General features: G+C 34.0%; 2 protein-coding genes across 2 annotated transcripts in view; both read right to left on the bottom strand.

Moving 5' to 3' along the window:
- Positions 1-803: 803 nt before the first annotated feature.
- On the bottom strand, positions 804-3,270 carry LOC18445870 (BURP domain-containing protein 6). The gene is made up of 2 exons (XM_006855996.4): positions 3,184-3,270; positions 804-2,128 (listed from the first exon to the last, which is right to left on the bottom strand). Exons 1-2 carry the CDS (start codon positions 3,250-3,252, stop codon positions 929-931), a joined length of 1,269 nt encoding a protein of 422 aa, XP_006856058.3. The 5' UTR covers positions 3,253-3,270; the 3' UTR covers positions 804-928.
- Positions 3,271-22,563: 19,293 nt separating this feature from the next.
- Positions 22,564-22,643, bottom strand: part of LOC18445872 (BURP domain-containing protein 6) — a 3,124-nt gene continuing 3,044 nt past the window's right edge. Inside the window, exon 2 of the mRNA XM_088856953.1 lies at positions 22,564-22,643. This exon is cut by the window's right edge and continues 919 nt beyond it. The gene's annotated coding sequence lies outside the window, so the exon portion shown is untranslated.

Below are 22,643 nucleotides of genomic sequence, written 5' to 3'. Positions count from 1 at the left end.
AAATAACTAAGTAAAACAAAAATAAAAAAAATTGATACCTAACATAATTCTTTTATTCTAACTAAGTAATAATAACTTAAATAATAATAATTACTTATTTTAGGTCTAGTTTTTTTAATACCAGACAACTTAGAAAGTTGAGTTGTGTCCAGTATTTAGAAACGCCGAACAACATTTTTGATCGGTTTCGGTTGTACCGGAAAAGCCCTTACTAATCAAATGAACAAGGAAGATATTTTACATCCCCTGAGTTGAGAGACTTATGGGCTTGGCACCCAGTCACTCCCAACCAACTCTGGTACGTTTGAGTCTACTCGCCCAACGCGGCAAACCCTGCAGTTAACAAATAAAAAATTCGTAATAATATATAAAGTCTTAAGTAGAGAAATAGAAGAATAAGGAAAAGAAAAAAAAAAGAGAAATATATAAAATATGTTATATGTACAACTTTGTAGACTCTGGTGATAGTGCACTTATCGACCGATTTTTAGAACAAATCACCGATTAGTGAATTGAAAAAAAAAAATTTTGAATATATGATTGTTGGAATCGGGCCAGATAGGGATCGGCTAGGGACCGATCCCGAGTCAGTCGGCTGCTTTTTTAAAAATCGACCTATCTTTTAAACACCGGTTATAAGTAATTGTGACCCCCCAATTCTAAAAGTAAGTGGTATACCATCCCTATTTTTATAAATTTTCATCTTTTATAACTCAACGTGAGGTGTAGGGTGGTCTTATTGGACGACCCATGCAGCACTAATCTCGTAATAAATTCGCATATTGACAAAAAAAAAAAAAACAGAAGAAGAAGAAGGTCTAAGGTGGTATTATTTCGAGCAATAGAATGCCTTTGTTACTAACACACAAACCAAATTACATGTAAACGCAATGGCATTCTGATCATCCAACATGGTTCAGGATCATGATCACACGGCTGCCTCGAGAGAAGTCGAAATGAAAGCCAAGTGAGTCTCTGGAAAGACATGGCAAACAGGTTCAGTGCCTGGCTTGATGCCAAGCACCTTGAAAGAAACATGGTCGGGGTCCCAGTCAGAGGTGTCCAAGTGACAAGCTGCTGCAGCATCCATTTTGCTTCCATCCTCACCTTCTAGCTTCACCATCAAGGCCGTGGTTTTAACCACGACATGGCAATGAAACACAGTATACGGGTAAGTCATTGGATGACAAACGGGCAGATATGGTGGTGTTAATCGAAGCATAATCTCTTTCACAATGTAAGATTGCACAAGGGGAGGACGATTCTCTCCGTTGTGCAAGGTAGTTGCCAGCACTTGGGGTTTAGCTTTAGGCCCCAAGATCGATAAGACAAAGTCATGCAGGGACTCGAGGCTTGTGGCACAAAACTTGCGTTCGCCCATTAATGGGGGAGACTCACATATGTGAAGGTTCCTTGCTACTTTCTTAGCTAGAGGTGAGTCCGGAGGGATCGAGAAGCGATGCAAGATATCAGGGAGTGAAGCAGATGCAAAGGGAATGGAGTCGGCTTCTTGGCGTGGTAGAGGGGAGGTGGCTGCCAAGGTTTTATCAACCATATTGTAGAGGTCAAGTTTGTTTCCAACCTTGAGATCCTTCATGTGGAAGAAAACATTTTGGGGTCCTGGAGCATGATCATGGCTGGTTATATGAGAATGTGAGTCCATTTCTTTGACACTGCTTTCAGGTTCAAAATCCTTTGTGGATGTTGTTTGAGATGAGCTTAGGGGATGGTGAGATATAGTGTTGCTATCTTCATCCTTTTTTGCATAATTATGGTACAAGAGAATATTTTCAGGATCAAAGCCCTCTGTAGATGGGGTTTCTTGTTTTGCATAATTATGGTAAAGGAGGATATTTTCAGGATCAAAGTCCTTAGTAGATGCGGTTTCTTGTTTGGCATAATTATGGTAAAGGAGGATATTTTCAGGATCAAAGTCCTTAGTAGATGGGGTTTCTTGTTTGGCATACTGATGGTAAAGGAGGATATTTTCAGGATCAAAGTCCTTTATAGATGCGGTTTCTTGTTTGGCATAATTATGGTACAAGAGGATATTTTCAGGATCAAAGTCGTTTGTAGATGGGGTTTCTTGGTTTTGCTCTTCCAAAACCCTTGCATCACCGCAAATAAGCTGCACCAATATGAGCGCAAAAGTAAGTGTGTCAGCAAAAGTAGAATGAATTTTAACATATTCGGTAAAATTACCAAATTTACTCTTTAGTCATTAAGTTCTGTAATTTTATGGCGAAGTCATACTCTCTTCTATTTTTATTATTGTTTTTCTATTTTTCCCCCAACTGATCATTTTTTTATTTTTTTATTTTTATTTTTGACATTTGTAGGTCGGTCCGATATTAAATATTTAGAAAGGCCTCATTCGAAAGGCAATTTGATAAGTGCAATATTGGACCACCCTATGTTTTTGACCTAACGTTGTCTGTGGGATAGTCCGATATTTCAAATATCGGACTTCCTTTTTTCATATCTTTTCATTTTTAGTGGTCCAAGCTTTTGAACATCAGATGTTTTTTTACTACCTTTGTGTCATAAGCTCGGACTACTCGAACATAACAAACTATAAAAAATGTTGGTCTCATGTTTGTGATATGAGACGGCCCTATAAAAAAGCATGGGCCAAAAATATAGGGTGGTCCAATATTGCAGTTATCGGACTACCCTACAAATAGGGTAGTTCCATATAATATACACGGACCCCTTACAAATGTCAAAAAAAAAAAAAAAAAAAGCAATTTGATGTTTGAAAGTTTGAACCGTGGTAAAATTTGAAAATATAATAACAATGGGGGAGTATGACCTCATGGTAAAATTACCGAATTTATAAATTGAAGAGTAAATTTTGGTAATTTTACCCAGTCCGTACATAAAAATCTCAAAGTAGAAAGGAAAGTACAAAAAAGAAAGAATGAAAAAAAAAAAGGAAGCATCAAGGATTATAGGAATCATCAAGATACAGAAAAGATATTCCAAAAGGTAACTAAGGATTCAAAATTTTCGATTAAATGAAGGCATTAAGGCCTCATGGGCTTAAAAAATAGGCCTAAAGTGTCCAACCTCCAGCTGAAATATTAGTAGTAGCATAGCACAAAAGTGATAGAAAAGCTAAGAGATTACATCTCGCTAAAAACGTTAAAAAGAAGCAAGCTATAGAGAGAGAGTGAGGCGCACCAGCATTACAAAGAAGAAGAGGGTGGTGAGAGTAGGAACTTCCATTGCTGATTCAGATGTGAAAGTCATGGAATCTTGGTGCTCCTATTTATAGGCTGATTGCCATTGAACTACATCAATTATTGATCATTGGGCCTTTTTATTTTTTTTTACGAATCTATAGCAATATTTTAGTCGAATTATTGTCATTGGTTATAGGTCTTTCAATTCTTTTTTTTATAAATCTATAGGAATATTTAAGTCTCCACTAATATCTTAAGGGTACCGGTGGCATATGGATGCATTCGTAGAGGTAGAGGTAAGGTGCACTTTCAAATTTTATTATGGTATATAATTTTGATGTAAAATGTTTTTAGGATTATCTCAAAATCTATTTTTATATTTAATTATAAAATTTTAAATTTAAAAAATAGTTAAAATCAAGTAGATCTATAAACAATGAAAATATTGAAAATGGACGGTATGAATAATATGTTGTAAAATACACTATTTTTTAGACTTAAAATCTTTTTATTTTTCATGATCATTTATCGAGATGATTAATCAAAAGGTTTTTCAATATTAAAACTAACTTTTACAATGGATTTTTGAAGTACAACCATAACTAAGGTTGCAACCTTATATAAACTTTTTCCATATCTTAATCACTCTCACTCTTTTTTTGTCTTTTTCTTTTTTTTAAGTTGTGGGAATCTAGCTTTCGAAGTTTGAAACCATTGAAAAAAAACACAAACTAAAATATAACCTAATGGGTTCAGCCTTTGTACACTCAAATCATGAAGGATATGGCTGACTGACCTATTCACGTGGACGCCTCTAAAATATGGATTTCAGATCCAAGCTTTTGAGAATCGATGATATTGATCACATGAAAAATTAAATGAACTTTAAAAGCTAAAAAGTGATTTTGTTTGTTTAGAAAATGGTTTAATAGGGTTGCACCCCTATGGTAGTATCTAAAGCCTCACCTCATAATTTATCCAAAATTATAATTCAAGCATTGGAAAACTTTTACATCATTGTCATTTGAGAATTATGGTTGTGAAAAAAAATTAGAAATTTAATCTCTAAAAATAGTGTATATTATTACAAATTATTTAGAGTGTTTATTTCACCTTAAAAATAAGTGTTCATAAATCCATAATATCTGTACCATTTTTTTAATTTCAAATTTTATTGTTGGTGCCAGAAATTGATTTTGAGATAGGCTTTATTTTGTTTTCCGAAAGCTCAGGCCTTATAAAAAACCTCAGCCCTTCTTTTTTTTCAGTCTTTTAATACCACTCCTTTTTAATGTGATTGAGAGGAAAAAAAGGAAACACAGTAATATTGTAGTTCAAAAAAATGGAAGCACTGAAAAGATATGATTAAAAAATTATTTAATATACATTGAACTCAAATAACGTGCAGATGCACTCCACACGTAATATTAAACTATGATGGCATACGATGCAGCCCAAATACCAAAATAAAATAGAAGAAAAAGTTTATATAAAGTGTTTAACCCTATATTGTACGTGTAAGGTGCACTTTACAAACCCATTAGAGAAAATATTTTGAAAAACCCTCAAATATCTCATCTCTACCTTGAGATTTATAGACATGAAAAAAGAGTTTTTTCTATCTTTAAAAATAGTTTATTTTTTATTTAGACCGTCCATTTTCAAGATTTTTAAGTATATATAAATTTGTTTGATCATGATCATCACCACTACTGAAAGCTTATCCAAAAATAAAATAAAAAGCTCGAACCCTCAGTTCCATGTGCAGCACAAGGGAAATGAATATGAAGAGCATGCGACTCTTCTTGGGATATGAGACCAGGAGAATTAATTATGGAGAGCACGATTTTTTTGGGAGATGAGTCCATGGAGATAAGATCACTGTTTAATGTCAATAAATTACATGTTCTCGAGAGACTATAATGTGCATTAACTCCCTCAAGCAAAAGAGCTAGTCAAGATAATTTTCTTGATATGAAATTTAGATTCATCTAATAATCATTAGATTATTATTTTCAGAAAAAGTGAAGGCGTTTGATTTTGAGTTGTTGAAACAAATCACATTGTTTTGTGGCTCCATCGTGTATCAACCTAACTCTCTAACTCTTGCGGCTGCTTGCCATTCTTCAATCTTGGGATGCTATTTTTCTGGCACATATAGCTTGCAATTTGATTCTTTTTTCCAAGTTACTCATCGGGTTCAAGAAATTAATACCAAAATTTTCAGTGGTAAAAAAAAATTTAGCTTGGTTTTTCACCCTCTGAATTCAGGCTCTTAACTACAGGGCCACATATAATTGAACACATGAAGAGTTGTTGAGACATGAGGCCCACATATAATTGAACACATGAAGAGTTGTTGAGACATGAGGCACGAGGCGATAAGGACCATGAAGAAGATATATGTCCCGAATAGACCAAAAAGTATTTAAAAAAACAAAAAAAGATACACACACATATATATGTATATGTATATATATATATATGTATATACATATATATATATATATACATATATATATATGTATATCCATATATATATGTATATATATATATATATATATACAGTAATGATCATATCAGACCCTCCCACACCCATGTGTGTAGGACTCCAAGGGATCACCATTAAAATTTAATGGTGATCCCTTGGGGTCCTACACACATGGGTGTGGGAGGGTCTCACAAGGTCATTTTCCACATATATATATATATATATATATATATATATATATAGATATATATATATATATATAAGAAAAATCTTCCCAACGCCTATAGGCGATAGGGAACAGTGATTTCGCCTCCGTCTTATCCACAGTCACTTTAAATGGGATGAAACGAGCTGTTGGGATTGAATAAACACAACCCACGCGTCTAAAAGAAAAGCTTCAAACCCGTCTAAAATTTCAACCACCCCTCCCTTCCCGCTTCCCTTGCTTTGCGAGCTTCCCTCTCTCTCGCTCACCCGCTGTCTGCTTTGCAAATCGCCTTGTAACTAAAAAATACGAAGCCCTTTGTCTTGCTCGTGCTCTTATCTCCTTTGCCCTCTTCTCCCACTGTGAAGATTCTTGCTGTCAGAGCACATACACACTTCTTCAACAAACCAGGTGAGGTCATCCTTGCCCTCTCTCTCCATGCCACACACGGTTTGTTGAAGAAGGGCATATGTGCTTTGACAGCAAGAAACTTCACAGTGAGAGAAGAGGGCAAAGGAGACAGGAGTGCGAGCAAGACAAAGGGCTTTGTATTTTTGAGTTACAAGGGGAGACGGGAAACTCGCAGACCAGAGGAAGCGGAAAGGGAGGAGTACGTTGAAATTTAACATGAGTTTCAAGTTTTGGTTTTAGGCGCATGCATTATTTTTATTCAATCCCAGATGCTCGTTTCATCCCATTTAAAGTAACGGTTGATAGGGCTGGGACGAAATCACTGTTCCCTATCGCCAATAGGCGTTGGAAAAGCTTTTCCATATATATATAAAATCATGATTAAATAAAACACATCCAAATGAAGTTGAAAAGTTGTGAAAAATTGTGCATAAGGTATTTCAAAATTTTCCAAAAAATATCGACAAATGTAAAAATAAGTATTCATGGCCAAACCCTTTCCAATCGTTGCCAAAATCATGAAAAGCATTAAAAAACATATCACCAACAAGTCTCTTATTTTTTGGGGATTTTATATTTTATATTTTATATTTTAAAAAATTTGCCCATCTAAAAAACCAAAACTAGTTGAAAACCATATTGCTCAGTGCGCGGTTCAGATTTGACCGACCGCTTCCGAGTTGAACGGGCTTAATTTGAGAATCTCAAGCACACAGAGGGAGGTTTAAGACATAGCCTATTTGGACATGGACCCCCTCCCTATACAATGGTAACTCAAGTATGATGAATGAGAGTTCATAATTGATGGTCGAAGCTTTGATGTCTAACTTACTTTTTTTTTTTATTGTTTAAAAAAAAAAAAAAAATCTTCCTATCCTTTTTTTTTTTTTTTTAGTTGAACTTGTTGATGGTTACTTTCGACCCACCTTAATTTTGTACTAGTATTTATTATGCTCTGGTGCTTCCAAACGAGCTATAGATACAAATGAAAATAAAAATGTCAAACCCTCATATTCATGTGGAGCACGAGCGGATTTTAGTATGGAGAAGACATGAGAATTGTTGGGATACGAATCCTTTGAGATAAGGATCAATTGTGAATTAATACCAAAATTTTCAGTGGTAAAAATAATTTCAGCTTGGTTTTTTACCCTATGAATTCAGGCTTTTAACTACAGGGCCACATATAATTGAACACATGAAGAGTTGTTGAGACATGAGGCAAGAGGCGATAAGGATCGAAGATATGTCCCGAATGGATCAAAAAGTATTTAAAAAAAAGAAAAAAAAAAAGACACACACATATATATATATATATATATATATATATATATATATATATATATATATATATATATATATATATATATATATATATATATATATATATATATATATATATATATATATAGTAATGATCATATCAGATCCTCCCATATCCATGTGTGTAGGACCTCAAAGGATCACCATTAAAATTTAATTGTGATCCTTTCGGGTCCTGCACACATGGGTGTGGGAGGGTCTCACAAGGTCATTTCCTATATATATATATATATATATATATATATATATATATATATATATATATATATATATATATATATGAGCAGTCTTCCCAGCGACTATAGGGAATAGGGAACAATGACTTCGCCCCCGCCTTATCCACAGTCACTTTAAATGGGATGAAACGAGCTGCTGGGATTGAATAAAAACAACCCATGCGTCTAAAAGAAAAGCGCTTCCAACACGTCTAATATTTCAACCACCCCTCCCTTCCGGCTTCCCTTGCTTTGCGAGCTTCCCTCTGTCTCGCTCACCCGCTGTCTGCTTTGCAAAGCCCCTTGTAACTAAAAAATACGAAGCCCTTTGTCTTGCTCGCGCTCCTGTCTCCTTTGCTCTCTTCTCCCACTGTGAAGATTCTTGCTGTCAGAGCACCTAAACATTTCTTCAACAAACCAGGTGAGTTCTTCCTTGCCCTTTCTCTCTATGCCACACACGGTTTGTTGAAGAAGTGCATGTGCTTTGACATCAAGAAGCTTCACAGTGAGAGAAGAGGCCAAAGGAGACAGGAGTGCGAGCAAGACAAAGGGCTTCGTATTTTTGAGTTACAAGGGGTGACGGGAAACTCGCAGACTAGGGGAAGCGGAAAGGGAGGAGTAGGTTGAAATTTAACATGGGTTTCAAGTTTTGGTTTTAGGCGCATGCGCTATTTTTATTACATCCCAGACGCTCGTTTCATCCCATTTAAAGTAACAGTGGATAGGGCAGGGGCGAAATCACTGTTCCCTATCGCCTATAGGCGTTGGAAAAACTTTTCCATATATATATATATATATATATATATATATATAATCATGATTAAACAAAACACATCTAAATGAAGTTGAAAAGTTGTGAAAAAATGGAGTTCAATAGATCAATTTGTGCTTAGGGGTATTTCAAAATTTTTCAAAAAATATGGGCACATGTAAAAATAAGTATTCATGGCCAAACCCTTTCCAATTTTTGCCAAAATCATGAAAAGCATTAAAAAACATATCACCAGCAAGTCTCTTATTTTTTGGGGATTTTATATTTTATATTTTAAAAAATTTGCCCAACTAAACAACCAAAACTAGTTGAAAACCAGATTGCTCAGTGCCCGGTTCAGATTTGACCGACCGCTTCTGAGTTGAACGGGCTTAATTTGAGAATCTCAAGCACATAGAGGGAGGTTTAAGACATAGCCTATTTGGACTTGGACCCCCTCCCTATACAATGGTAAATCAAGTATGATGAATGAGAGTTCATGATTGATGGTCGAAGCTTTGATGTCTAACTTACTCTTTTTTTTATTGTTTAAAAAAAAAAAAAATAATCTTCCTATCCTTTTTTTTTTTTTTTGTTGAACTTGTTGATGGTTACTTTCGACCCACCTTAATTTTGTACTAGTATTTATTATGCTCTGCTGCTTCCAAACGAGCTATAGATACAAATGAAAAATGTCAAACCCTCATATTCATGTTGAGCACGAGCGGATTTTAATATGGAGAAGACATGAGAATTGTTGGGATACGAATCCTTTGAGATAAGGATCAATTGTGAATAAATTAGATTAATATCATATTCTATTTTTTCTGAAAATAATAATCTGATGATTATTAGATGAATCTAATTTCATATGAAGAAAATTATCTTGAGTAGCTCTTTTGGTTGAGGGAGTTAGTGGACATTATAGTCTCGCGAGAACATGCTATTCATGCTAATCTAATTTATCCGTGTTGACAGTTATCACAGTATACCAACAAAATCTTCTTGGTTTGTGATTTTTGGTATACCAATTATTATTTGGTTATCTGAAGTCTTTAAAGAGATAGCAAATCTATGCGTCCAGCTGATCAAGAATGATTATAATTTAACCAGCAATCCTTTGTTTTTGTGGTAAAAACTAGAAGTATAAATATTCTAAAGAGGGTATCCTAAAGATGTGAGACTTTGATTTTAAACTTGTATTTAAAGAGATTCAAATTCAGAAGGGAGTCTCTTCTGAAGAGGTAAAACGTAGCTTGAATGGTGAGCAGAATGTCGATAAGGATGATGGTTCCTAGAAGTCGGTCTCAAGTTGCAACAATGGAATTTAAAAGCTTAACAACTGATATCATTGTCGAATATTTCATGGGAGGGCAAGTTCAGGCCATTCTTACACTGCCACATCATCTCTAAAAGGGAAATGTATTATTAAAAAATAGGTTGTTAAATTTGATGGAAACATTCCAAAAAATCTGCCATGGAAATTGCTTGCCAAAAATCATCTATTTTGAAAAACAATGTTATTCCATGTTCCCTTTGGATGTTTGGATAAGTGGCCAATTAATTCTTTCCCACAAAGGTCTATCAAAAATAAGAAAATCCTGCAACTTCAATAAGAAACTATCATCCCACAAGTAATCCAAAAAAATAGCATTGTTGAGTTTCAAGCTGGCTCTGTCTCTGATGCGAGTAAATAGATGATATCTGAACAAGAAAAGATGCAGCATAAAAGTCTATTTGGGAGGGTTGCTTCCAAGCAGTTAAAGACACAAAAGAATGAGAAGTTTGTTGAAAAACCCGTGTTAGTTTATAATGTCGAGAGTGAGGAAGAAGATAGAGAATGAATATATGTTCTTTCTACCTATAGTGATAAACTTGGGAAAAATATTTATAGTGTTGTTCTTGATAACATCAATCGAAGCCTCAAAGAATACGAGCTGGAAGAACCTCTGACAGTTCCATCTTTTGACTATGAATACTTATTTTTACATTTTACCATCGTTTTCGAAAAATATTAAAATACTTCCGAGCACAAATCAAATTTTTAAAATATATTTTCTACACTACTTTTCAATTTTTATTTGGATGTGGCTTTTTTAAAAAAGTCTTTTCTAGCCTTAAAAATAGTTCATCTTCTATCTAGACCGTCCATTTTCAAGATTTTCAAGTATATATAGATCTGTTTGATCATCACCATTTCTGAAATTATAAATTTCATGATTGGGGGAAACAATAAATTTTCATATCATCGCAAAGCTTTACGGCACTGGAAGTGCATTTTCGGCATAATTTTGTGGTGCACCTTACCTCAATAGTATAAGGTTTACACCTTATACAAACCTCACTCAAAAATAAAATAAAAACCTCGAACCCTCATATCCATGTGCTGCACAAGAGAAATGAAGATGAAGAGCATACGACTTTTCTTGGCTTATGAGACCAGGGGAATTAATTATGGGAAGCACATGATTTTTTTTTGGAGATGAGTCCATGGAGATAAGATCACTGTGAACGTGAATAAATTAGATTAGCACGAATCGCATGTTCTCGAGAGACTATAATGTGCATTAACTCCCTCAAGCAAAAGTGCTACTAAAGATAATTTTCTTGATATGAAATTTAGATTCATCTAATAATCATCAGATTATTATTTTCATAAAAAGAGAAGACGTTTGATTTTGAGTTGTTGAAACAAATCACATTGTTGTGTGGCTCCATCGGGATCAACCTAACTCTCTAACTCTTGTGGCAGCTTCCCATTCTTCAATCTTGGGATGCTATTTTTCTAGCACATATAGCTTGCAATTTGATTCTTTTTTCCAAGTTACTCACCGGGTTCAAGAAATTAATACCAAAATTTTCAGTGGTAAAAATAATTTTAGCTTGGTTTTTTACCCTCTCAATTCAGGCTCTTAACTATAGGGCCACATGTAATTGAACACATGAAGAGTTGTTGAGACATGAGGCAAGATGCCATAAGGACCATGAAGAAGATATATGTCCCGAAGAGACCAAAAAGTATTTAAAAAAACAAAAAAAGATACACACATACACACACACACACACACACACACATATATATATATATATATATATATATATATATATATATATATATATATATATATATATATATATATATATATATATATATATATATATATATATATATATATATATATATATATAGTAATGATCATATCAAACCCTCCCACACCCATGTGTGTAGGACCCCAAGGGATCACCATTAAATTTAGCACAGATCTCTAAAAAAATTATCACATAGGTGTAAGACTTGACTTTTCTAGATATCTATACCGAATTTAATGGTGATCCTTTGGAGCCCTACACACATAGTTGTGGGAGCGTCTCATAAGGTCATTTCCTATATATATATATATATATATATATATATATATATATATATATATATATATATATAAGAGAAGTCTTCCTAACGCCTATAGGCGATAGGGAACAATGATTTCGCCCCTACCCTATCCACCGTCCCTTTAAATGGGATGAAACGAGCTGCTGGGGTTGAATAAAAACAACCCACGCGTCTAAAACAAAAGCTTCAAACCCATCTAAAATTTCACTTCTCGCTTCCCTTGCTTTGCAAGCTTCCCTCTCTCTCGCTCACCCGCCATCTGCTTTGCGAAGCCCCTTGTAACTAAAAAATACAAAGCCCTTTGTCTTGCTCGAGTTCCTGTCTCCTTTGCCCTCTTCTCCCACTGTGAAGATTCTTGCTGTTAGGGCACATACACACACGTCTTCAACAAACCAGGTGAGTTATTCCTTGCCCTCTCTCTATATGCCACACACAGTTAGTTGAAGAAGTGCATATGTGCTTTGACAACAAGAAGCTTCACAGTGAGAGAAGAGGGCAAAGGAGTCAGGAGTGCGAGCAAGACAAAGGCTTCATATTTTTTAGTTAGAAGAGGAGATGGTGGGTGAGCGAGCGAGAGAAAAGCTCGTAGAGCAGAGGAAGCCGGAAGAGAGGGGTAGGTTGAAATTTCACATGGGTTTCAAGCTTTTGTTTTAGGCGTAGGCATTATTTTTATTCAATCTCAGACGCTCGTTTCATCACATTTAAAGTAACGGTGGATAGAGCAGGCACTGTTCCCTATTGCCTATAGGCGTTGGAAAAACTTTTTCAGATATATATATATATATATTAAAGCATGATTAAATAAAGCACATCCGAATGAAGTTGAAAAGTTGTGAAAAAAATGGAGTTCAATACATCAATTTGTGCTTAGGGGTATTCAAAATTTTCCAAAAAATATGGGCAAATGTAAAAATAAGTATTCATAGCCAAACCCTTTCCAATCTTTGCCAAAATCATGAAAAGCATTAAAAAACATATCACCAACAAATCTCTTATTTTTTGGGGATTTATATTTTATATTTTAAAAAATTTGCTCATCTAAACAACCAAAACTAGTTGAAAACCAGATTGCCCAGTTCCCGGTTCAGATTTGACCGACCGCTTCCGAGTTGAAGGGGCTTAATTTGAGAATCTCAAGCACATAGAGGGAGGTTTAGGACATAGCCTATTTGGACTTGGACCCCCTCCCTATACAATGGTAAATCTAGGATGATGAATGAGAGTTCATGATTGATGGTCGAAGCTTTGATGCCAACTTGCTTCTTTTTTTTTATTGTTTAAAAAAAAAAAAAAAATCTTTCTATCTTCTTTTTTTTTTTGTTGAACTTGTTGATGGTTACTTTCGACCCACCTTAATTTTGTACTAGTATTTATTATGCTCTGCTGCTTCCAAACGAGCTATAGATACAAATGAAAATAAAAATGTCAAACCCTCATATTCATGTTGAGCACGAGCCGATTTTAGTATGGAGAAGACATGAGAATTGTTGGGATACGAATCCTTTGAGATAAGGATCAATTGTGAATAAATTAGATTAATCTCATATTCTCTTTTTTCTGAAAATAATAGTCTGATGATTATTAGATGAATCTAAATTTCATATGAAGAAAATTATCTTGAGTAGCTCTTTTGCTTGAGGGAGTTAGTGCACATTATAGTCTTGCGAGAACATGATATTCATGCTAATCTAATTTATCCATGTTCACCATGATCTTATCTTCGTATCCCAAAAAAAATCGTCTTGGTTTGTGGTTTTTGATATCCCAATCATTATTTGGTTATCTGAAGTCTTTAAAGAGATAGCAAATCTATGTGGTCAGCTGATCAAGATTGATGATACTTTAACGAGCAATCCCTTGTTTTTGTGGTAAACACTAAAAGTATAAATATTCTAAAGAGGGTATCCTAAAGATGTGAGACTTTGATTTTAAACTTGTATTTAACGAGATTCGAATTCAGAAGGGAGTCTCTTCTGAAGACGTGAAACATAGCTTGAATGGTGAGCAGAATGTCTATAAGGATGATGGTTCCCAGAAGTCGGTCTCAAGTTGCAACAATGGAGTTTAAAAAATTGACAACCGATATATCGCCGAAAATTTCGTAAGAGTGCAAGTTCTAGCCATTCTTACGCTGCCACATCATCTCTCAAAGGGAAACGTATCATTAAAAAATGGGTTATTAAATTTGATGGAAACATTCCAAACAAATCTACTATAGAAATTGATTACCAAAAATCATCTATTTTGAAAAACAATGTTATTCCATGTTCCCTTTGGATATTTGGATGAGTGGCCAATTAATTCCTTCCCACAAATGTCTATCAAAAATAAAAAAATTCTGCAACTTTAAAAAGAAACTATCATCCCACAAGTAACCTTAAAGAATATCATTGTTGAGTTTCAAGCTGACTTTATCTCTGATACGAGTAAAGAGATGATATCTGAATAAGAAAAGATGCAGCATAAAAAGTCCATTTGGGAGGGTTGCTTCCAAGTAGTTAAAGACACAAAAGAATGAGAAATTTGTTGAAAAACCCGTGTTAGTTTATAATGTCGAGACTGAGGAAGAAGATAGGGAATGAATATATGTTCTTTCTACGTATAGTGATAAACTTTGACAAAATATTGAAAGTGTTATTCTTGATAATATTAATTGAAGCCTCAAAGAACACGAGTTGGAAGAATCTCTTATAGTTTCATCTTTTGATTATGAATACTTATTTTTACATTTTACCATCTTTTTCATTCATCATATCCCTGGGCACAAATCAATTTTTTAATATATATTTTTTTCACTACTTTTCAATTTTATTTGGATACGCTTTTTTAATCATGTTTTATATATACTTTTCATTTTTTTGTATTATTTGTAATTTTTTTAATAGTTTTTGGACTGGATAGGACTTGCCTGATTAGGCCAATTAAACTGGCTAGTTTACCGGTTACTCGGACATGAGCGCCTTGGCTATTTTCCAAAAACTGTCCAATTTTTCGAACACTACTTGAAGATTTGGATTATCGACAGCACAAGATGCATGTTTTACTATCTAAATATAAAGTTTTCTCTGTTTATAGTATTGCAGGCCAAAAAACAAAGAAGAAGAAGAAACTTATTCAAAGCTGCCTCTATATGATGGTACATAGATGGAACTTGATCGAGTTTGTGTAAGCAAAGATTTCAATGCAAATTGATTTGTACTTTGTGAGATCTCAATGTATGTGTTTGCTGCATTTCAGACGTTTCCAGATCTCTCTCAGCTCTCCCACAAACAACAGTAAGTAGTCAATTGCATCTAATATTTCACATACATAGTTAATAGCCAGAATTCACCATTGAGCTCCTCATATTCAATTCCACATGTGCTTCACATGAATAAGAGGTGAGACGTCTCACTCTTTGTATAAGTGATTTAGAAAATGCAGGGTCTACACGGCACATGAATAAGAGGTGAGACGTCTCACTCTTTGTATCAGTGATTTAGAAAATGCAGGGTCTACAAGGAGTCACTTAGTGCTACCTGGTAATCGGTCACCCTCTTCCAGTTATGTGTATATATAGGAAAACGCCTGAGTCTAGAAGAGAACTGGCAGTTCTGCACAGTAAAACAACATTTCTCTATAGTAGATTCACCGATCCGGACCGGTTTGACCAGTTCACTATTTTTTTCCCTGTTAAATGTTTCATATTTCACAATCAAGTCCCTTTATTCAAGGACACAATGTGTATTTGAATTTTATAATCTAAATTTTAGTACTTTCATAATTCTCACCATCATACACTAATAAAAATATATTTTTTAAAAAATTTAAGATAAATAAAATAACAAGATCACGCCTATATTATTCATATATAGTTTGGTCATTTGATTTATTTTAAATTGGTTTTTTAAATATAATTATAGATGCATAATAGTGAAAATTATAGACATTATCAAATTTGAGATTAATACGATATATTAAAAAAGAGATAGAACTAAAATGTACTCCTGATTGTAAAATATGAAATACATTAAAAAATAATACAAGATAAACTTTAAATATTCAAACCAGCAAGCTTTTAACCCAAAAGCATGAAGCATTACAAAAACCCACCGGAAAGGGTTGTTCCGGCGCCATAAGACCTTCTAATTGGTAGCCTCGGCCTCGAGATGTTAATAAAAAAATAAAAAAAATATAATAATAATAATAATAATTGAAAAAGAGATACATCATTGGGGTTAACTATAGTTCGATGGTTGAAAGTTGAATATGCATCCAAAACTAGGGAACATCTCCTTGTAGAAGATGGGGTACACTTTACACCCCTTCATTGTTGGGTTTATGTGGCCTTTAAAGGCCTTATGAGTACTTGTAAAATGAAATGATACAGTGGAACATGAATTCGGTGGTTGTGTGGTCCCTCGTGGACCATACTAAGCAAATGATCTTTGTAGATACCGGGCTGTGCTCGACGATCTAGGTAAGTCAGTTGGAAAAAAACCATGTTACTTGGGCATAAAGAACAAACTGAGAAGGGTTCTAATGGGTTAGCCCTTGATGAACTTAGATAATATACCCGGATAAGTGAGCTGAGGGATTGTGTGACCCTTGTGTGTGATGGTGGCCTACAGAGACGGGGGCTCAAGTCTCATCCATGTGACATCACACGGCATGCATATCGATAGATCGTTTAGGAAAGCCAGAAATCCACCTTTTAGGGTAAAGCGTATTCATGTGCGAGAGATACCTCTATGCACCATAAGAGCTATGGTCGCATCAGGTCTAGATGATCTTGACTCGTCTCTAGGCGAGGACTTGAAATCAACATATTAGGAGTGCGATCCCTTGGCTCATCGGCCAAACTTTGGTGACCCGCTAATGAGCCTATGCTTGGACTGTAGGTCATGGGAAACACTGGGTCGGTCTGATAAAGCAAGTGTGGTATGTATTCCACCGTTGAAGGTGGAGTGCCCCATGATTGTTGATTCCTAAACCATATGGATCATTTTGCCATCAAATTAATTTAATTGTGTTTGTTTTAATATGAAATTTTTTTTAAGATTATTATTTGAATTTTTTATGAACCCCTGGATATTTTATTTATAATTTTTGGATTTATAAAATTAAAGATATTGATTTTACAATTATTTAAATATTCAAATAATATTCTAAAATCTTTTTATTAATTTTAAATATATAAAATATCATGGGGGCCCATTATGCAAATGGGCCCGTCATATTTTAGAAGGTGGGGCCCATGAGTACCTCCCTTGGGTAGCACGACCCACCCTTATTCTCTTTCCTTTTTTTTTTTAGTGATATGACATGTAGCTATATGGTTGAAAGATAATGACTGAATATTAACTTGATATATATTTGAAAGATTTTATGAAAAGATTGATTAGACTTCTGCTATTTTATGATATGCATAATATTTTGATTAGATTTAATTTATTTAATTTCTATTGATGAGAAAATGGTTTAGGAAGGGAGATAATGGTTCACGCACCTTCCATAATGTTAATGGCCTATCTATGAAATGGATATCTCAGATCTCTCACCCCACAAGTCACCCTGGTTCGACGGTCTATGTTCAATGTCACAAGAACAGGCAAACCAAAGAAAACCCTAATCTTATTCAAAACCTATAAAAAAGGATTGTCTCTAACAAAAATCTTTATACCTTATCTTTTTTTCTCTCTCTCTTAAGAAAGTTTATCTATCTCATGTTTGATCTCTCTCTCCCACATTGTGAAAGAACCTAAGGGTTTAGGTTATGGAGTTCTTCTCTCCTATCTCTTAAGTATGGATTTACGGCTAAGAGATTTAGGATTTAGTAAAAAGAGAATCTATCTCTCTCAAACTAGGTTGTTAAGAGAATTCACCTAGGGTTTGAGTTTGTGATCAAAAGAGTTCATGTTCTATTAGTGTAGTTTGGTCGAAATTTGCTTTCTCAGTTTGAGATTGAAGCTAGACCGTTGATCCCACACCATCGGATGATGGTGACTCAGTGTGGGGTGTAATAAGCCTGGTTGAGGTAATCTCCAGCACTTTTCCTTTTGTTTCTTGCAATCTTATCTTTTATTCTCAAGCATAGTGCATAGTTGTTTCAATGGCATCAAGTTGGTAAGATCTTGGTTTTATTGTTATGTTGATTTTATTTTGAAATTTATCTTATTATAATAGAGACCACATGTAAGTAATCTTAGGTCAAAAGAAAAGAGTGAAGGAAGAAAAAAAAAAACGTATTCCCCGATAAAAGATCACATAGGTCTTTTGTTTATTCATCTTATCTCACCAATACACGGTTGGGGTGAACTATAGTTCAGGCTCATTTTTTAGGAGGACAGATGGTGAATAATAGGTCTCTTTATGCCAATATAAAAATAAAGCTAAAACTTAGGTGCTCCTGCCGGAGCATATCTGGATTATTTGTTACTGGCACTCCCTTGCATAAATCCTTGTCCATGAGTATTACAAATCTAGGATTCTAAGTGTTCAAAATCTCAAATATTGTTATCCTTGTGTGAAAATACTCATTAAATGATTCTAAAGGGAATTTCAAATTTTCAAAATTAGAAAATCATTCTTAGGCAATCAGCCACCTGATGTTCCCCACTATTTTACACTATTCTATATAGGAGATGGCTGGAAAATTGTTTTTTTTTTTTTTTTGGGGGATAAATAGAACAATGGAAAAAATTCATATAAGAGCGAGGCTCTAAATAATCAATTTAGGGCACACTTCAAAAATTCACTTAAAGAGGTTGCCAAAACTCCTTAAATTGATCATCTCGACCTCAAGATGTATGGACACGAGAAAAAATGGATTTTAAGTCTTAGAAATGATGCATCTTGTAATGCATTTTCAGAGCGTCAATTCTAAAGATTTTCAAGTGTTCATAGATACGCTCTATTTACACTGCTTTTGAAGTTTAAAATTATATAATTAGAGATGAAATTAAAATTTCAAGCCATCACAAAGACTTCCAGTATTGAAACATCTTTCGACACTATTGAAAAGTGCTCCTTGCTTGGATTGTTTAGAGCCTCGGCCTTATACGAACTACAATTGTTTCATTGTATAGGCAAAGTCCACTCACCTTAGTGCCAGCACCATACTGTATGCATACATATGGATCAAAAGGTTCATTTGGTAAAAAATGTTGATCCTCAATGTTCTCAATTCGACCGTCATCAAGCCATCCTCTGCAACTCCTTCACACCTCCATTGCTTTATGATCTCTCTCCTTGACCAATTCACACCTCTCATCTAGTTATCTATGTTCCTCTCATCCTTTTTCACTGTCCTTTGAAGAGGAATGAATAAGGTGATTCAGAAGACTATGTTTGTAAATTGAAGAAATAATCATCTGATGTCCTGGCTGTTTTTTACCCTCTTTCAGGGACGATAGTTGGAGATGATAGTGGTGCTGCCTATGTCGAGTGCAACGATGAGTGCATCGAATTTAAAGAAGCAGAGGTGGAAGGGAAGCTATATGAGCTACTAGACTACCCTCCAGTTAAGGAGTTACCCAAATTAATGCATGTAGTTCTGTTGACTCGCCCAGAAGGAGGGTGCTACCTTGCTACTGCAAGCTACCCGCTTCAGTTGTGGCGTGGTGGCACTGGGGATGTCCTTCAACCATACTGTTTATGATATTTATAGGGTGCTGCTAGAATATTATTAGCCCTCCTATTCAATTGTTCATATCACTCTTGTGCAAAGTTCACTTGTGTTTGCTTCTCTATCCGGAGCACTCTTTGAACACAGTTGTCCCCTCGATAATGCAAATGTTCTTAAAACATTAAACAACACATAATACCTTGGAATATCACAAGCATAGCTAAACACTTACACCTTTCGATAACCAATTAATAACCTTGGAAGTGTAAGAAAAAACCACTGATTTAAAAACACCCCAAAGTATCATGTATTTTTTTGAAAATTGAACAGTACAAAACACTTTTAAGAAAGAGAGAGAGATTTCCATATTGATAATTATCTCAATATTGTCTTCCCATCTTATTAAACACCCCACAACAATAATTCCAACACCTAAATCAAGTAGTTCGATGACTCTCTTTTTCAAGCATGTATATAAGGAGGCTAATGAATTGGCATATGGACTAGCTACAGTGATTTTGCAAAGCTCGTTATTGTGATTCGCTTAGTGGTTTAAAAAACGGATCGGTGACCCAGATCGAGCATCTCAAAACCTATCCGGATCGTTGAATCGACAATCCGGATCAGGAATCGGGCTGAATCGTTCGGATTAAGCCTTAAAAAGAATAAAAAAATTTATTAAAATTCATTATAAATGTTGTTTTTTAGGAATCCAATAATAAATGAGGGTACTACATTATTAACTTTCATTGTTTTCATCAATTTATGAATATTGAGATGTTCTTTCCCTGTATGAACTTATGTTGACTATTAAATTTACAGAATTATCATGGATTAAGTATATAATCATATATGGACTATAATAAAGAGTTGATTAAATCGATGAAAAATTGGGCACTAAAATCTCGAATTGGCGGAAAACCCTAATCCGCTAAGAAAACCCAAATTATTACAACATAACTAACTATAATATTATATACCAACAATATTTTATAATTATATCATTATATAAATAATAACAAATCTAAAATATTTCATAATATCATCTAATTTAAAATGTATTATTGACAACTGTAAAAAAAATAGTACACTACATGATTTATAATACAAAACTTAATAAATAAAATAAAAGATTTGGTTATCAATATAGAAATTATTAGAATGCATACCAATTTTCTTTAATTTTTTAGGTTTGTAGAATAAATTAGTGGAAGAGATTGTTAGTAGAAAGAGAGAGATTTCAAATGGCCTTATTGTATGAATCCTATCTTTAAATTAATATTACTAAATTTATGTTAAAGACCATCATGTTATAAAAATAAAAAATATAATTAGACCATTTATTCCCAGATTGTATTAAGAAATACCTTTTATTTTTTTGACAAGAAATATTTATTGTGTTATCTTTTATGTTTTTTTACAAGAAAAATATGATACTTGTTGATTATCTTTTTTTTTTTTTTTGACAAAAGAAGAAGATGCTGTACTACATTGTTTTTGCTTGTTGTATTACTTTTTATTTTTTTTTACAAGAAAAATAAAGAAATGATGCTGCCAAAGTACATTTTATTTTTTTATGCCATTTGTTTTATTTTTTTGCAAGAAATACTTGTTATATTACCTAGTATTTTTTTTACAAGAAAAAAAAAAAATGTTGTATTATTTTTTTTATCTTTATCTTGAAAAACCTTTTATTTTATAATTTTTTATTTGTTTACAACAGTATTTTCTGACTTTGTTTATCTTTTTTACAACAAATTGTATTTTTTTACAAGAAAAATAAAAAAATGTTGCGTTATTTTTTTTATTTTTATCTTGAAAAGCCTTTTATTTTATATTTTTTCTATTTTTTTACAATAGTATTTTCTATCTTTGTTTATTTTCTTTGTTTATTTTCTATCTTTGTTTATTTTTTTTGTTGTGCGCTAAGGGGTTCGAACTAAAAAAATTTTTGTTGTGCGCTAAGGCTAAGGGGTTCGAACTCCAAAAAAAATTTTGTTGTGCGCTAAGGGGTTCGAACCCTAGACGTCCACCGCAAAATCCAAGTTGTCAACCAACACAGCCACGTCGCCTCATATGATTTTATTTGATTCTATAATAATATATATTCAAACATCTTGCTTTAATGATTTTTTGTGGGAATTATCCCACATCGAAAGATGAGTGTTGTTTGGTTATCTATAAAGTCCTTTGTAATGGATACTTCATTGTGCGTGTAGAAAAGCGAGGGGGAAGACATGTGAGGGGAGTTACCACGTGTTGCTCCCGTGAGGAGGCCACTTGTGGCCACGTGTTGTTCTCTAGGCGAGCACATGTAAAAAGGACACGGACGATTCCCGATTTTTTTGTGGAACCGGGTTGGTAGCAGACGATTCCCGAATCGAACCGGGCGCGTCCGGCTCAACTCGGCGAGTTTTCAAACACTGGATTCGCTCGTAACTATCTTTTATAGCAACAAAATTAAATAATATTACAAAAAATTAAAATACCAATGAAAGAGCACATTGTCTTGAATTGGAATACTGCCAGAAGGGTAACATTTTGAATAGTTATCTCCCAAGGATATTTTAATAAAATTTCCTTTTTTATAACTCCATGTTAGGTCTAGGGTGGTTTTATTGGACCACCCAAGACCAATATCGTAATAACTTCACCAATATTGACAAAAAGGGGAAAAAAACAAAAAAAGAAAAAGAAAAACGCTTTGATCTTGATGTTAAGCCGAAATTTGCTCTCTTGGAATCAATTAATTAAATCATTTGTTTATGATGTAGGGGCCACCATTAATTACATGGAAAATTGGCAACAAAATGTATTTTTTTGTTTTCCCAACGTAATGTTCTCCCAAATGCTAACATACTAAGAATAAAAAATAAAAAAAATGAGTGCATTATTTTTTATTTATTTTCTAACGTGAACTATATATATATATATATATTAAGAAATGCTTAATAGAAGCACCTCATGATAACCAGAGGCTCAAGGTTGAAAATCACCTTATTTCGAACAAGGGAATGCCTTTTTTACAAACACAAGGACAACTACATGCAAACACAGTGCCATTC

This window comes from Amborella trichopoda, chromosome 13 (genome assembly GCF_054954075.1).
Source record: "Amborella trichopoda isolate Santa Cruz 75 chromosome 13, AtrichopodaSantaCruz75HAP2 v2.0, whole genome shotgun sequence".
Lineage (NCBI taxonomy): Eukaryota > Viridiplantae > Streptophyta > Magnoliopsida > Amborellales > Amborellaceae > Amborella > Amborella trichopoda.
Note: the sequence above shows the minus strand (reverse complement) of the source record. Positions and strands in the feature narration are given on the sequence as shown.

What these genes read in the sequence shown, in the direction of transcription:
- LOC18445870 (XM_006855996.4), bottom strand. Translation starts at nt 3,252, where the DNA reads ATGACTTTCACATCTGAATCAGCAATGGAAGTTCCTACTCTCACCACC. An exon ending in TCTTCTTCTTTGTAATGCTG is followed by an intron (nt 2,129 to 3,183) that starts GTGCGCCTCACT and finishes ATATTGGTGCAG; the next exon opens with CTTATTTGCGGTGATGCAAG.